This window comes from Pleurodeles waltl, chromosome 4_2 (genome assembly GCF_031143425.1).
Source record: "Pleurodeles waltl isolate 20211129_DDA chromosome 4_2, aPleWal1.hap1.20221129, whole genome shotgun sequence".
Taxonomy (NCBI): domain Eukaryota; kingdom Metazoa; phylum Chordata; class Amphibia; order Caudata; family Salamandridae; genus Pleurodeles; species Pleurodeles waltl.
The window spans coordinates 511,026,481-511,044,354 of NC_090443.1; the positions used below are offsets into that span (position 1 = coordinate 511,026,481).

Genomic DNA, 17,874 nt, shown 5'->3' on the forward strand with positions numbered 1-17,874 from the left:
TTTTTGGGGATTGTCTACTGTAAGGACATGGTTACTTTTAAATACCATGCTCCCTTACTAATAGGCAATAAGGCATTCACTGAGATTATAAATACTTGGAAAGAAGGGTTTGACCTGTCAAAAGGGGTTATTTCTAACAGGTCGAATTTGCAGTTTAAAACAAACAGCCGGGCAACAAGTTGAAGGCCTGCAGTCATATTTTTTGTCATTGTTGTAGGTGGCGCTGTATGTGCTGCAGTCCACTAGTGACAGTTAATGTAAGGGGGTATTGGGGGGGGTATGTCACTTTCACCATATTTTAAGGGGGAGCACAGGCACGTTAGCACTGGTAAAGTTTGACTTCTACAGCAAGCAAAATTATATGGTCCAGCAAAAGGTGATTAATCCAAGGTGACCCTACAGAAAAGGCAAATATTCTACATTACCCCAACGACATTTCACAGAAGCGAGCCTGGATCCTGAGGACTTTCAAAGATTCCAAGCAACTCTGGGCTCTTAAGTCAGGGAGGGTCAATTTGCCCTAGAAAGTACCTTTTATATGTGTGAAGTAGCTTTTATGTACCGATATGCACTTCTGTATAATTGCCTATGGCGAATGTCCTCTGTCCCTCTGGAAAGATTTGTGACTCTATCTTCTGACATTGACTGAGGTTTTCTACAGGCTTTTACACTACATTTAATTGTTGGTCTCATTGTTTTCCCATGATCTTTCATAAGATTGCTACACATTGAAATATACCTTTTGAACTGCTATGGTTTTTCTCTAAGCCTGCTTCAGAGACTAAAGCCTGTGCACGAGGGCCCCCCCCCCTTAACCTAGCAGTTTCTATTGCTTTTTCAAGTTAATTAAAACTTTTACTGAACCTAATTTCTGGCATGTTACCTCTTCAGTCTGATATCCGTGAGACCTATATGGTCTTACACCAGGGTGCGCTGGAGGTCGAAGCATGTTTGTAGCACAGTGCAGGAAGCTAGCTATCTGTATAGCGTACCAGTGTAGGAGGACTCTATGCATATAGTCCATGGTGACCCTTATTGGTGGCTGACAGGTTAAAATAGTACCCCTAAAAGCTCTATTCTGTGGTGGAGTGGGCAAGCAGTTGGGCTCATTAGGCGACAGTGTTAATTTATTGCACACAGCCAGTAAACGAGATACATACTCAATAAAGAAATCCAACACCAGTTGATTAAAAAAAAAACTATTTATTTTATATGCATTTATCTACCAAGATCATCTAGTAAGCACTCTTCGTGATATGAATTTTTATACGTTTCAAAAGTTGACATTTTCTGCAGTGTTAATGTTATCCTATGGGGAAAAGACCTACTGTATTCAGGCACTTAACAACATACAGGACTGTTCTTCTAGAGTTAGGGTAAGTATGTGACAAGGTCCAAGGCAGCACCAGCAGGTCACTTCGGGAGGCTCTGAAGCATCCTGGTGCAGAGGTTTTTTTCAGCCTTAGGTGCCCTAATGTTATCCTCTGGGAAAGAAACAGACTGCATACGGGAACTTAGCAATGACTTACATGACTGTTCTTCTGGACTTGATATAAGTATGGGTCAGGGTCCAAGGCCACACATACAGATCACCAGGGGCTCTGGAGGGCCCGGGTGCAGAGCTACTATGGTGTTGGATGTCCAATTAATTTCAGTGGAGATTGGTCTAGATAGACAATGGCTGCAAGCATGAACTGGAGGGGTCAGTCTCGGGTAACTCACGAGGGGGGGCTCAACCCTTGAGATCTTAGAGCACGTAGGGACACCGTTGGCCCACTTCTCCACAGGCTGTGGTGCTCGGGTGCTGTAGTGTTTTTTGGCATTGGGTTCGCATGCAGGAGATACTCTTGGTTGGTGGGGTTATGCAGAAAGAGGCAGCTGGTGGCATTGGGAAGTCCACTGTTGGCAAACCCAAGGTGGACTTTGGCTCTGGAGGTCCTGGGGACCACGCTGGCACCATTGGCCCACTTCAGCGCGGGCTAGGTGCCATAGGTGCAGTGGTGCTGTCTGGGGTCTGGTTTTGGCGGACCAGAGTCCTTGTGAGTTGTCTTTGGTGCTTGCAGGGAAAACGCTCATACTCCACTGGAGTTTCTGGTTACTTCACAAAGTGCCTGCGAACCTTCCAGACTTTTGGAAGCACAGCTGTAGGATGAGTCCTCTTTGGTGCGATTGTTGAGGACAGCAGGCCGGAGGGGTTGGGGGCTAAGTCAGTTTTTGCTCCTCAGTTGTTGCTCCTCAGTTCTTGCTCTTCAGGTCCTTCTTTCGTCCAGCGAATCAGAAGACCTGGTATCAGGGGATCCCCTAAATACTCAGGTTGGCCACCCTTGAGGTTTGTCCTTCTGGGCAGTGAAACACCTGCCTCCTCTATAGCTAATTTTCCCACCTGTCCTGGTGCCAAATGGACCTCAGGGCAGAAGGTTGCAGGAGTTTGTGTACTGGAGGCAGGAGGGACTTTGAAGTTCCTGGCTTTTGTTTGCAGATTTACTAGACATCCTGTTGGCGGAGGTGATAAAACAGCCTGCCAGAGTGTCTGATTTTGGAGAGCGAGAGAACTAGTAGGTTTCAGGGGAGACCCCTAAGGTGCCTTCTGGGTACATGTCATAAGTCCAAAACAGGCATCAGTATGGATTTAGACAAGGTCTTTGATACCAAACACTATTTTGTGCAGCCATCATGTAGCTGGGTTACTCGCGCTGACCAGTGTCCAGTTACATGCTTTATGATGGCTGACTGGTCACATTCAATGCCTAGGAATAGAACTAGGCATCACACGGTCATATCTGTTCATGCAGATATGCCCTCACATGTATTATAATGCACCCTGCCTTGGGGCTCCTAAGGCCTGCCGTAGGGGTAAATTACATATAATGCATACATTGACTTTGGCAAGGCACACAATGTATATGCCATATATTGTTTTCATTCAGAGCTTACACCCTGACACGCAGTCTGAGATAGTAGACTATGGGCAATTTGTGTTTGGTTCCCTTTGAGGGGCATAAATTATGCTGCATCCCTTAGGGACTATCATTAGTAGCCATACTGTAGGCACCATTGGTGCCCTTTACTGGGGGCTTACAGGGGTGCTTAAGTCCTGTGCCAGTTCTAAACAATTAGACATACTTTGTTTTTCAAGGAAAGAGCACTGGCACTGAGGTCTGTTTCAGAGGCCTCAGTGCACTGTAAGAGCCAAAAACCAGCATCTGTTCTAGAAGGGGGAAAATCTGCAAAGAAGCACAGTTTCTCTCAAAGGTGTTTTGCCCATCTCCCTTTCGCTCAGCCTACCTGCATGGTACCCACTCCTCAGCCAGTATGACTTGTATTTTCGTTCCTCCTGTCCCTAAGGTTAATTTATCCTTCCACATCTCTGTTGCCCCTGGGGTTCATTTATCCATCCACCACTAAAGATTTGGTGTATCATAGGTTGGCCGTCCTGTTTAAATTTTCGTTGGGAGGGCATTAATGGTTTGAGTGTCCCCTCTAGGTTGGATGAAAAGCACTGCAAAGACCACACCTTTGTCAGACCTGTGCCCCAGGGGTTTTAGTTTGTGGCTTTTCTTGGCCTGATCACTAAGGGGGTCATTATGACCCCAGCGGTGAGTGTAAATGTGGCAGTAGTACCGCCAGCAGACTGGCGGTACATTCTGCCACATTATGAGAATGGCGGGTTGGCTGCAGCCAACCCGCCACTTCTCCACTCATACCGCCATGGTGGTATCAGCTGCCGGGTCGGAGATGTCAATCTCCAGCTCAGCGGGCATAGTACTGCTAGTGGCATTATGAGCCAGCCTACCACAATGGTTTCTGCGGCATTAGCAACACCACGAAAACCATGGCGGTAGGCCCTACCGGTGACAGGGAATTCCTTCCCTGTCACCGGTAGGTGGCTCCGCCCTCACCCCAACACTCAGCTGACGCCCATCACCCCCTCCATCCAAACTCCCCCCTCTGATCCTCACACGCCCCCATACACGCACACACCCGCAGACACGCACCACACATACACCCAGTCACTCACTGTCATACACTTTCATACATGCATACTTTCAGACATGCTCGTACACATTCTTAAGATCACACTGACATGCAGACACACACTGACTTCACCATTCTTACATGCGTTCACTCACACCCATACAACCACGCAAACACAAGACACATTCACACATGCACTTGCACATTCACAGACACACACCCACCCCCTCCCCCCTGTCGGACGCTCGACTTACCATTGTCGAGTAGGTCTTCCGGCAGGGAATGGGAAGGGGCGCTGGTACCGCCAGCAGTGCCCCGCCTGCGGAACACCGCCAGGCCATTTCACAGGTCATGATATGGCTGGCAGCCTTCAACCTGCGTGGCAGTACTGGTGGTAACAGTGCCAGCTTACCACCGTCCGCCTGTATGATCAATGCTGGATTTCCGCCCTTCTTATGGCGGAAGTCCAGCAGTGATCATAATGTGGTGGACAGATGGTAGCTGCGGTGACCATATGTTGGCTGCTGCGGCGGTAGGCAGTTTTTACCGCCACTTGTTATAATGACCACCTAAATGTCCTCTGATCTGATGTCCTCTTCTGTGTTCCTGAGTTTCGGAACTGGCATGGTCAAAGCAGACTACAGCTCCTGCTGTCAACAACGGAGTGGCGAGACAGAGCACTTCTGAGGATCAAGTATTTTTCTTGGTTGAATCCCCATCCCCCCCCAAAAAAAAGTTTGGTTGCACAGGCTTCCTATATCACCAAGTTAAATCCAGGGTCTTTCCCTATCCATGTGCCAGACAGGGCGCTGGGAAAATTAGAAGGGATAAGCAAAAAGGTGATTGGCCTGCAGCTTATAGTGTTCCTCAAGGCATGCCAGCTGGGATGTTAAACACATGTATAACTTCTTCCTTGGGAGTGCACAGCCTAGCTGACCACCTTCAGGATTCTTTGGCGGACATTTTCTTAGATGGTAAGGATGCCACTGACCATATCATTAATGGAGGACTGGATATTGTGGACTCTGGGCAGATTGATTTGGATCCTCTGTAACTCAGAGCTGTCCCTATGCACCACTGGATTGTGTGGGGCTGTCCTGCGTACTTATGTGCATGTCCTTTGGCGTGGAGTATCTCTTTGAAGGCAAAGCAGATGTCACTTTGGAACGGTTTAAGGTCAGAATAGCAATTGGCAGACCCTAGGGTTGCAGTTGTCCTCAATGTTTACTTGTCCTTCTGAATTTACAAGGGATTTTCATTTTGCTTCCTAAGCAGACATCGCCAGCGTGCATAGAAAATCCTTGCAGTAAAACATTTTGTAAAGCAGTACAAATGGAACTATATCGTAAATGCTTTCCTCCTGCTCTTTCTCCTAGCACCACCATGGAAGTCCTAAGTTCATCATGCACGGAAAATGTACTACCATTTGGAGGATGGGTCTTTTTTTCAGGCCTATGAGGCTATTACTTTGTACCAATGGGTCCTGCAAATAGTCAAAAAATTGGTACTCTGTTCTTCCTTCACCAACCCTGTCGGCCCCCCAAGCAGTCACTTCCACCAGAGGTCCACCTGCAAATACTGCAACAGGAGGTGGCAGCCCTGCTGCAGAATGGAGCGGTGGACTTGGTACAAGAACAGGAAGTTGGGAAAGGGCTGCTACCCTCAATACTTGCTATTTACTAGGCAGGCCTGTAGGTTTTCCCTCTGATCTTTATGGATCTTTCTGTTAGATACTCAAGATAAATGCATGTTCCTCTTGACCCTGCTCTCCTTCCCATTTTGAAGTGTCATATCCTATTAATAGGATGCCCATTTAAACTGTTACTACAACTGATGTCTTACCTCATCATGAAAGGCTTGGCTAGAACAAGAGACCTGATAGGGAGCTCAGGGGTGCGCGCTATATGGCTTCATTTATGTCACCTTCACTCCATTGCCACCATTGAGATGGAGTCAGATCACTTTACCAGTGCAGAAAAGCTATATCAAAAGTTTCCAGATCAATTCTGGCACCTGGGATATTCAACAGATGAGGAATCTATAGGTAAATAGGTATCCACCAGAAAGACCGTTATAGAAGGTAACAGTTTTTGCTAGAAGACTTATCAGATTGGTCAGGTCTAGAGAGGGGCTTTAGTGGATAGATCTCATTGAGCATTGCTTTTCCACCTTCCTATGAAATCTCTTGAAGGGTGTGGGACTAAAGAGAAGTTATTCAGCATACCAACTACAGTGTTATTGCACTCTTAAGCAGCATCCAGTCATATGACTCACATTACATTCTTGTGACTGACTTACCTGTAACACATCAGGAAGAATAATGTGATGGGCAGTGTCAGAAGATGTGACGTATGGCGGGTGGGTGAAAACCATCTAGCAGCTAGAGGTTATAGGCTTTTGAAGCACTAGGACCATCTGAGAAGCACAACCCCCTCCCGCCCATGGTATTGAGTTCAAGTACTAGAAGGAAGACTTTAATAGTAGAGCCATAATATTGGTTTGCTTGCAGAGCAGTCTATTAGAGGGAGTAGTTTAGGGAGTGTTTCTAACTTTAGAATTCTTCCCCCCCCGCCCCAAACACTTCACCTTGGTGGCCTACTTTGTTACATTAAGGACCTTACTAAGCAGTGTAAATAGCTGGCAAGTCATTTGTTATCAAATAGACAAACGGCATTAAGGTGAAGGGCATTTCTTTTAAGGAGATGCTATAAAACAGGAATCATGTGTTCGATGGCATCTGTCGCTGTAGATACGCATGTTTTGCAATAGCTCGCCATCTGGTGTTGGGCCGGAGTGTTACAAGTTGTTTTTCTTCGAAGAAGTCTTTCGAGTCACGGGACCGAGTGACTCCTCCTTTTGTCTCCATTGCGCATGGGCGTGGACTCCATCTTTGATTTTTTTTTTCCGCCATCTGGTTCGGACGTGTTCCTGTCGCTCCGAGTTTCGGAACGGAAAGATAGCTAATTTCGGAAGATTTTCGTCGGTATTGTTGCGTTCGGGATCGGCGTAGTTAGATTCAACACCGCATCGAAGATCGAAGAGCTCCGGTGCCCTTCGGGGTAGTTTTTCGATCCCCCGTCGGGGCCTGGTCGGCCCGACCGCGTGCTGAAGAACGCCGATGGAACGGACCCCGTTCCGTTTCTGCCCCAAATGCCACAATAAATACCCCTATACAGACCAACACTTGGTCTGTAACCTGTGCCTGTCACCTGAGCACAGCGAAGACACCTGCGAGGCCTGTCGTGCGTTCCGGTCCCGAAAAACTCTCCGAGACCGTCGAGCCAGAAGACTTCAGATGGCGTCCGCGCCGACAGCCCACCGGGAGTTCGAGGAACAAGAAGAGGAGGGATCCTTTTCGATCCAAGAATTGGACTCCGAAGGATTCGACGATACACAAACCGTGAGTAAGACGTCGAAAACCACACAGAGGAAGATTTACAAGGCCCAGGGGACGCCACTGCCATCAGGCCATGGCTCCACCCATAAATTCGGTGACCGACCGTCGGCACCGAAAAAGGCCCAAACAGTGCCGAGATCGTCCGACTCCGGTCGAGACACCGGCACGCAGCCTTCTCGGGACCGAGAAAGTGCTGGAGACAAGCCTCGACACCGAGCTGCCGGGGTGGACACGGCTCGACGCCGAGACAGCGGCACCGAAGAAGATCGACACCGAGAGGTTTCGGCCCCGAAAAAGAAAAAAGTCACCTCGGAGCCGAAAAAACACGCAGACAGGGTTTCGGTCCCGAAACAAAACTGCAAGCGACCCAGCTTCAGGCTCTTATACAGAAGAGCACTCGCTAACCTCCCAAATGCAAAAGCATAGGTTTGAGGAAGAGCTACAATCAACTGATGTGGACCATACGCAAAAGCGTATTTTCATACAGCAGGGGACAGGAAAAATAAGCACCCTTCCCCCCATTAGAAGAAAGAGAAGGTTGGAGTTCCAAACTGAACAGACACCACAACCAAAAGTGGTGAAAAGAGTTACCCCACCACCCTCTCCTCCGCCCGTGATTAACGTCTCACCAGCACAAACTCCATCACACTCCCCAGCTCACACCACCATAAGCCAGGGTGACCAAGATCAAGACGCATGGGACCTATACGACGCCCCAGTGTCAGATAACAGTCCGGAGGCATACCCTACGAAGCCATCTCCACCAGAGGACAGCACCGCGTATTCTCAAGTGGTGGCTAGAGCAGCACAATTTCACAACGTAAGCCTCCACTCAGAACAGGTCGAGGATGATTTTTTATTCAACACACTCTCCTCCACCCACAGCTCATACCAAAGCCTGCCTATGCTCCCTGGTATGCTCCGGCACGCAAAAGAAATCTTTAAGGAGCCGGTGAAAAGTAGGGCAATCACACCAAGGGTGGAAAAAGAGTATAAGGCGCCTCCTACAGACCCGGTTTTCATCACTACACAGCTCCCACCAGACTCTGTCGTTGTAGGAGCAGCTAGGAAAAGGGCCAACTCCCACACATCTGGAGATGCACCACCCCCAGATAAAGAAAGCCGCAAGTTCGATGCAGCTGGTAAGAGAGTCGCAGCACAAGCTGCAAACCAGTGGCGCATCGCGAACTCCCAGGCACTACTTGCGCGCTATGACAGAGCCCACTGGGACGAGATGCAACATCTCATTGAACACCTGCCCAAGGACTTACAAAATAGGGCAAAACAAGTGGTTGAGGAGGGACAGACCATTTCCAACAACCAGATCCGCTCCTCCATGGACGCTGCAGATACAGCTGCACGGACAATTAATACATCTGTAACTATCAGAAGGCATGCATGGCTCCGAACGTCTGGATGTAAACCAGAGATTCAACAAGCAGTTCTCAATATGCCTTTTAACGAAAAAGAACTGTTCGGTCCAGAAGTGGACACAGCGATTGAGAAACTCAAAAAAGATACGGACACTGCCAAAGCCATGGGCGCACTCTACTCCCCGCAGAGCAGAGGGAATTACAGCACATTCCGTAAAACACCCTTTCGAGGGGGGTTTCGGGGTCAGAGCACACAAGCCAGCACCTCACAAGCAACACCGTCCAGTTACCAGGGACAGTATAGAGGAGGGCAATTCCCTAGGAATAGAGGAAGATTTCAGAGCCCCAAAACCCCTACTACTAAACAGTGACTCACATGTCACTCACCCCCTCCACACAACACCAGTGGGGGGAAGAATAAGTCATTATTACAAAGCATGGGAGGAAATCACTACAGACACTTGGGTTCTAGCAATTATCCAACATGGTTATTGCATAGAATTTCTACAATTCCCTCCAAACATACCACCAAAAGCACAAAATTTGACAACACACCATTCCAATCTCCTGGAGATAGAAGTGCAGGCACTATTGCAAAAGAATGCAATCGAATTAGTGCCAAACACACAAATAAACACAGGAGTTTACTCACTGTACTTTCTGATACCAAAGAAGGACAAAACGCTGAGACCAATCCTAGACCTCAGAGTAGTGAACACTTTCATCAAATCAGACCACTTTCACATGGTCACACTACAAGAAGTATTGCCATTGCTAAAACTACACGACTACATGGCAACTTTAGACCTCAAGGATGCTTATTTCCATATACCAATACACCCATCGCACAGGAAATACCTAAGGTTTGTATTCAAGGGAATACATTACCAATTCAAGGTACTGCCTTTCGGATTAACAACCGCACCAAGAGTCTTTACCAAATGTCTAGCGGTAGTCGCTGCACACATAAGAAGGCAGCAAATACATGTGTTCCCATATCTAGACGACTGGCTAATCAAGGCCCATTCGTTAATAGAGTGCTCAAATCACACAAATCATATCATACAAACCCTCTTCAAACTAGGGTTCACCGTCAATTTCACAAAATCCAAAATTCTGCCGCGCAAGGTACAACAATACCTGGGAGCCATAATAGACACATCAAAAGGAGTAGCCACTCCAAGTCCACAAAGAATTCAAAATTTCAACACCATCATACAACGCACGTATCCAACACAAAGGATACAAGCAAAGATGGTACTACAACTCCTAGGCATGATGTCTTCATGCATAGCCATTGTCCCAAACGCAAGACTGCACATGAGGCCCTTACAACAGTGCCTAGCATCACAATGGTCACAAGCACAGGGTCACCTTCTAGATCTGGTGTTAATAGACCGCCAAACTTACCTCTCGCTTCTGTGGTGGAACAACATAAATTTAAACAAAGGGCGGCCTTTCCAAGACCCAGTGCCACAATACGTAATAACAGATGCTTCCATGACAGGGTGGGGAGCACACCTCGATCAACACAGCATACAAGGACAATGGAACGTACATCAAACAAAACTGCATATAAATCACCTAGAACTTCTAGCAGTTTTTCAAGCACTAAAAGCTTTCCAACCAATAATAGTTCACAAATACATTCTCGTCAAAACAGACAACATGACAACAATGTATTATCTAAACAAGCAAGGGGGGGAGGCACTCCACGCAGTTAAGCCTGCTAGCACAAAAGATTTGGCGTTGGGCAATTCACAACCAAATTCGCCTAATAGCACAATTTATACCAGGGATCCAAAATCAACTCGCAGACAATCTCTCTCGAGATCACCAACAGGTCCACGAATGGGAAATTCACCCCCAAATTCTGAACACTTATTTCAAACTCTGGGGAACACCTCAGATAGACTTGTTTGCGACAAAGGAGAACGCAAAATGCCAAAACATCGCATCCAGATACCCACACAAACAGTCCCAAGGCAATGCCCTATGGATGAACTGGTCAGGGATATTTGCTTACGCTTTTCCTCCTCTCCCTCTCCTTCCTTACCTTGTAAACAAACTCAGTCAAAACAAACTCAAACTCATATTAATAGCACCAACTTGGGCAAGGCAACCCTGGTACACAACGTTGCTAGACCTATCAGTAGTACCCTGCATCAAATTGCCCAACAGGCCACATCTGTTGACACAACACAACCAAAAGATCAGACACCCAGATCCAGCATCGCTGAATCTAGCAATCTGGCTCCTGAAATCCTAGAATTCGGGCACTTACAACTTACCCAAGAATGTATGGAAGTCATAAAACAAGCCAGAAGGCCATCCACCAGGCACTGCTATGCAAGTAAATGGAAGAGGTTTGTTTGCTACTGCCATATTATCAAATACAACCATTACACACAACTCCAGAACATGTAGTGGGTTACTTACTTCACTTGCAAAAATCTAACCTGGCTTTCTCTTCCATTAAAATACACCTTGCAGCAATATCTGCATACCTGCAGACTACCTATTCAACTTCCCTATATAAGATACCAGTCATTAAAGCATTCATGGAGGGCCTTAGGAGAATTATACCACCAAGAACACCACCTGTTCCTTCATGGAACCTAAATGTTGTCATAACTAGACTTATGGGTCCACCTTTTGAACCCATGCACTCCTGCGAAATACAGTTCCTAACCTGGAAGGTGGCATTTCTCATCGCCATTACTTCCCTAAGAAGAGTAAGCGAGATTCAGGCGTTTACAATACAGGAACCTTTTATACAACTACACAAGAATAAGGTCGTCCTAAGGACCAATCCTAAATTTTTGCCAAAGGTTATTTCACCGTTCCATCTAAATCAAACAGTGGAACTTCCAGTGTTCTTTCCACAGCCAGATACCGTAGCTGAAAGGGCACTACATACATTAGAAGTCAAAAGAGCATTGATGTATTACATTGACAGAACAAAAAACATCAGAAAGACTAAACCACTATTTATTGCATTTCAAAAACCTCATGCAGGAAACCCAATATCAAAACAAGGTATAGCCAGATGGATAGTTAAATGCATCCAAATCTGCTACCTTAAAGCTAAACGACAGCTGCCCATTACACCAAGGGCACACTCAACCAGAAAGAAAGCTGCTACCATGGCCTTTCTAGGAAACATCCCAATGCAAGAAATATGTAAGGCAGCCACATGGTCTACGCCTCACACATTCACCAAGCACTACTGTGTAGACGTGTTATCCGCACAACAAGCCACAGTAGGTCAAGCAGTATTAAGAACATTATTTCAGACTACTTCCACTCCTACAGGCTGATCCACCGCTTTTGGGGAGATAACTGCTTACTAGTCTATGCAAAACATGCGTATCTACAGCGACAGATGCCATCGAACTGAAAATGTCACTTACCCAGTGTACATCTGTTCGTGGCATCAGTCGCAGTAGATTCGCATGTGCCCACCCGCCTCCCCGGGAGCCTGTAGCAGTTTGGAAGTTACCTTCAACTATTTATATATGTATCATCTCAACCTTAAATAGGTGCATACTTAGTCACTCCATTGCATGGGCACTATTACTACAATTCAACTCCTACCTCACCCTCTGCGGGGAAAAACAATCGAAGATGGAGTCCACGCCCATGCGCAATGGAGACAAAAGGAGGAGTCACTCGGTCCCGTGACTCGAAAGACTTCTTCGAAGAAAAACAACTTGTAACACTCCGGCCCAACACCAGATGGCGAGCTATTGCAAAACATGCGAATCTACTGCGACTGATGCCACGAACAGATGTACACTGGGTAAGTGACATTTTCATTTCTTGTCTCGCTGTTTCTAAACTTGAGCCCAAAGATTTGATCGCAACTTTAAAAAAAAAAAATACAATTATGGACTTTTCCACTTCAGATGAAGCAAATGATCAGCTGGCTGCTCGCCTACGACAAGCTGAAGAGCAAGTAAATGATCTGAAAGAAAGGTTGAAAACTGCTACTAGTAACGTGGAACAATACAAGTCTGTGGTCATTGGTTTGGAGGAGTCCATCAACAAGGAGAAACAGGTAGGTGGTAAACACATGGAATGCCTGCTTGGTTTTGCCATTCGTGTTATTTAAAAGGAAACTTTAGAACTTTTAGGGCCTGGGTCTCCAGATGAGTCTTGCTGTATGACTATGCTGTGTTTTCTTGTGTTAAGGTGTTTGATGCGGGAAAGTTACTGAAATTGCCTATTACTATACTCCTGAGAGGTAAATACTTTTTTTCCCCACAGTAGAGGTTTGTCTCAAGAATTTGGAAACATGATCAGTCCACCCTTCTGTTCCACTCGCTGTTGGGACTTCGGTCCTTAAGATCTGCATGAGAGGACCTGAGATGCAACCTTGTTTTCGTTTTTATAAAGGAAATGAGTGGTTGGGCTGGGAAGGTGGTGCGGCCTCAGAGGGGGCACAAGTCCTGTTTGGATGAGAGATGGGAATCAGTTTGCAAATTAAGGTTTGTAGAAGTGTTAAGCAGCATTTTCCTTGGAATGAGATCTAAAGATTAGATTACTTTTTGTGCTTCATCAATAGCTTCTGTTTTTTTGTAAGTGATTTCAAAAATCAATTTCCTCTCCTATTGCAAAGGTAACTGAAGATGTCCGTAAAACTGTTGAATCACGTTTGAAGGAATCTGCAGAGTATCAAAATCAACTGGAAAAGAAACTGATGGAGGCAGAAAAAGAAAAGCAAGCCCTTCAAGATGAGAAACACAAAGCTGTGCAGGATATGGAACAGCAGGTATGTTATGCTTGGGATTTCATTGATGGCATGCATGGACTTGTTTCAAACATATACAGCTAAAATGAATAATGCACAGTGATAGCTCAAATGCAACAGTTATCCAATTCCATTGTCATTTGTTTTGCAGTCTTAATCTAAATTGGAAAAGTGAATTTCTGTCCAACTCATTTTTAAGTGCTCTGAGTGGACTTTGTAGATGTTGTGTAAACAAAGTAATCTAGAAAGACGGGGTGATGTGGTAGAAAGGTCCTACTGCAGGTTTTAGTTTTGTAGACTCTCAGGATGGTGTGGTCAGAAGCGATGATCACAATGCACCACTTGCTCCAGGACCTAACTGCGCTTTCTCAATTGTGAAGCTAGGCTTCACTCTAATGGTAAGTATTCCTACTTGGATGTAACGTAACCCTGTAATTGATATTTAATCTGGTTTCTGTTTTAGCTTTGAAGAAATCAACTTTATAAGTAAAGGAAGGCTGTTTAGTTGTTATGTAACACCTTTGTAGCATTTTCATGCTTTGGGCAGCTTTTTGCCAGTGCTGTTTTGTTGGTTAAAACATTTCGGATATTATATCCATTTCCTCTGCCTTTGGGTTCTTTAGGATAAATGTCCTGCTCCAACTGTAGCAAAAGTACCAAAACATGAGTGTATCAAGTTTAATATGACCTGCCTGCCCCAAATTCTTCATAGTCCCCTTGAAGGCAGGACTTTGACCTTAAAAGTGTAATATTTATTATGAAAACCTTGGATTGGCCCTCCCAGTATGCTTCATGCACTGTATTATCCTTTGTGAAGCAAACTTCTAAAGCAGTGCATGTGCAAATGAGGTACAAGTCTCACTGGCCCCTAGTAGGGTCTGAGGCTGCAGGTGTTGTCGTGGAGTCCAGTTAGGGGTGAAACTACAGTGAACTTCAGCTTAGAGTTGGGGGATGTCACAAACTAGGGGTCCACTTCCAATCGGGGCCCCAGTGCAGTGGAAGCTTTAGGTGTCAAGTTTCTCTCACCACAGCTGCTGCGGTAGAAGCAGAGGTCTGCATGCAGAGGCTGCAGGTGACTTCAGGGAGTCAAGGAGGGGTGAAACCACAATGGAATCTGAACATCTGGGGGAACTTGCTGGCACATGCAGCCATGCTGGGTATCCCTGAACTGGTGTGTGTAAAACAAGAGTACAAAGCAGAGCACAGGGTGAAAAAAAAGATGTTGGAGCCTGGAATAATGGCCCAGCCTTCCAAGAGAAAAGGTAAGCGGCCTGGGGGACCTTCCTCTGTACAGCAAAAGAAACAGGACCTCTCTTCCCAAGAAGATGTCCTATCCCCTGAGGGAACTGAGTCCATGGAGCTGGAGCCTTACCAGGTAGAGCTCGACAAATACATAGCAGGGACTTATCTTCTCATGCAGATACGCCCTCACATGTAATATAATGCAACCTGCGTTAGGGCTGTAAGGCCTGCTAGACGGGTGTCTTACTTATCCAGTATTGGATCGTTCATGAATTCACATGCTTGAATCATCCCAGTCATCAAAGTGGGAGTCGCACTGTATCGTAAAAAAGCAGTCAGAATATCCATAGGCTATAATGCTAGCAAACTCAAACATATAGCCTATCCATGTCCTTTTTATTTAAAAAAAAAAAAAAAAAAAGCTTGACCAATCGGGTGCCAGCACCCACTAGAATATTCCCAAAAGAGGCACATTCCCTCAGATTTTCTACTGCACGTTGTATGAAGGGAGTCTCCCTGAGCTCTGCTCAGTTTTTTTTCCTGTTAAAACAACTTTCTATCTCAGAAAATATCTGATACCTTAAAAAAAGGCCTTTGTTTCCCCTTGTAAGACCTGTGGCAAGAAAAGGCCCCATGTGGATGATCCATGTAGGAAGCGGGCTCTGTATATAAACTATGAAAAAGAGATAGTGTGCACAGAGCCCAGGGGCTTCCCCAAGTGGCTTGACAGAGGCATAATAGATCATAATAATGCTTTATTTTTGGTAGTGTGGCCGAGCAGTTAGGCTTATCAGAGGGTAGTGTTAAGCATTTGTTGTGTACACACACAAGCAATAAGTGAGACAACACACTCAATGACTTAACTCCTGGCCAAATGGTTTTTATATAGAACCACAAGATTCATTTAGCAGGTAAGTACATCAAATGAAAGGTACTTTGCATTGTCTGAAGGTGAGCAGGTCTTGGATCTTTCTTAGGTCGGTCAGGAGGGTGTTCCAGGCCTTGGCGGCGAGGTAGGAGAAAGATCTGTCGCCGGAGGATTTTCGTTGGATGCGTGTAGGAAGTTGCCTCTGTATGTGCTATTTCAAAGTAAGGAATAGCATGCACAGAGTCCAAGGGTTCCCCTTAGAGGTAAAATAGTGGTAAAAAGAGATCATACTAATGCTCTATTTTTGTGGTAGTGTGGTCGAGCAGTAGGCTTATCAAAGGAGTAGTGTTAAGCATTTGTTGTACATACACATAGACAATAAATGAGGTACACACACTGAGACAAATCCAGCCAATAGGTTTTGTTATAGAAAAATATCTTTTCTTAGTTTATTTTAAGAACCAGGTTCAAATTTTACATGTAATAGCTCTTTTGAAAGGTATTGCAGGTAAGTACTCTAGGAACTTTGAATCATTACTTTAGCATGTATACTTTTCACTTAAAACACAATAAGCTGTTTTAAAAGTGGACACTTAGTGCAATTTTCACAGTTCCTGGGGGAGGTAAGTTATTGTTAGTTTCAACAGGTAAGTAAGGCACCTACAGGTTTCAGTTTTTGGTCCAAGGTAGCCCACTGTTGGGGGTTCAGAGCAACCCCAAAGTTATCACACCAACAGCTCAGGGCCGGTCAGGTGCAAAGGTCAAAGAGGTGCCCAAAACACATAGGCTATAATGGAGAGAAGGGGGTGCCCCGGTTCCAGTCTGCCAGCAGGTAAGTACCCACGTCTTCGGAGGGCAGACCAGGGGGGTTTTGTAGGGCACCGGGGGGGGACACAAGCTAGCACAGAAAGTACACCCTCAGCAGCGCGGGGGCGGCTGGGTGCAGTGTGCAAACAAGCGTCGGGTTTCCTTCAGTTTTCAATGGGAGACCAAGGGGTCTCTTCAGCGATGCAGGCAAGGGGGGGGCTCCTCGGGGTAGCCACCACCTGGGCAAGGGAGAGGGCCTCCTGGGGGTCACTCCTGCACAGAAGTTCCATTTCTTTAGGGGCTGGGGGCTGCGGGTGCAGGGTCTTTTCCAGCCGTCGGGAAATGGAGTTCAGACAGTCGCGGTCAGGGGGAGCCTGGGGATTCCCTCTGCAGGCGTCGCTGTGGGGGCTCAGGGGGGACAACTTTGGTTACTCAGTCGTAGAGTCGCCGGAGGGTCCTCCCTGAGTTGGTTGTTCTCCACCAGTCGAGTCGGGGTCGCCGGGTGCAGTGTTGCAAGTCTCACGCTTCTTGCGGGGAGTTGCAGGGGTCTTTAAATCTGCTCCTTGTAACAAAGTTGCAGTTCTTTTGGAGCAGTGCCGCTGTCCTCGGGAGTTTCTTGTCTTTTTCGAAGCAGGGCAGTCCTCAGAGGATTCAGAGGTCGCTGGTCCCTTGGAAAGCGTCGCTGGAGCAGGTTCTTTGGAAGGCAGGAGACAGGCCGGTAAGTCTGGGGTCAAGGCAGTTGGTGTCTTCTGGTCTTCCTCTGCAGGGGTTTGTCAGCTCGGCAGTCCTTCTTCTTGTAGTTGCAGGAATCTAAATCTTTAGGTTCAGGGAAGCCCTTAAATACTAAATTTAAGGGCGTGTTTAGGTCTGGGGGGTTAGTAGCCAATGGCTACTAGCCCTGAGGGTGGGTACACCCTCTTTGTGCCTCCTCCCAAGGGGAGGGGGTCACATCCCTAATCCTATTGGGGGAATCCTCCATCTGCAAGATGGAGGATTTCTAAAAGTTAGTCACCTCAGCTCAGGACACCTTAGGGGCTGTCCTGACTGGCCAGTGACTCCTCCTTGTTATTCTCATTATTTTCTCCGGCCTTGCTGCCAAAAGTGGGGGCCGGGGCCGGAGGGGCGGGCAACTCCACTAGCTGGAGTGTCCTGCGGTGCTGTGACAAAGGGGTGAGCCTTTGAGGCTCACCGCCAGGTGTTACAGCTCCTGCCTGGGGGAGGTGTTAGCATCTCCACCCAGTGCAGGCTTTGTTACTGGCCTCAGAGTGACAAAGGCACTCTCCCCATGGGGCCAGCAACATGTCTCTAGTGTGGCAGGCTGCTGGAACCAGTCAGCCTACACAGATAGTCGGTTAAGTTTCAGGGGGCACCTCTAAGGTGCCCTCTGTGGTGTATTTTACAATAAAATGTACACTGGCATCAGTGTGCATTTATTGTGCTGAGCAGTTTGATACCAAAC

At 46.6% G+C, this 17,874-nt stretch overlaps 1 protein-coding gene across 3 annotated transcripts in view; it reads left to right on the forward strand.

Moving 5' to 3' along the window:
- Positions 1–17,874, forward strand: part of TPR (translocated promoter region, nuclear basket protein) — a 920,136-nt gene that overhangs the window by 227,430 nt on the left and 674,832 nt on the right. For all 3 annotated transcript variants that reach the window (XM_069232002.1, XM_069232003.1, XM_069232004.1), the window contains exons 22-23: positions 12,654–12,805; positions 13,367–13,519. In XM_069232002.1, coding sequence (XP_069088103.1) covers positions 12,654–12,805; positions 13,367–13,519 — 305 coding nt within the window. The remainder of the gene's footprint in view (positions 1–12,653; positions 12,806–13,366; positions 13,520–17,874) is intronic.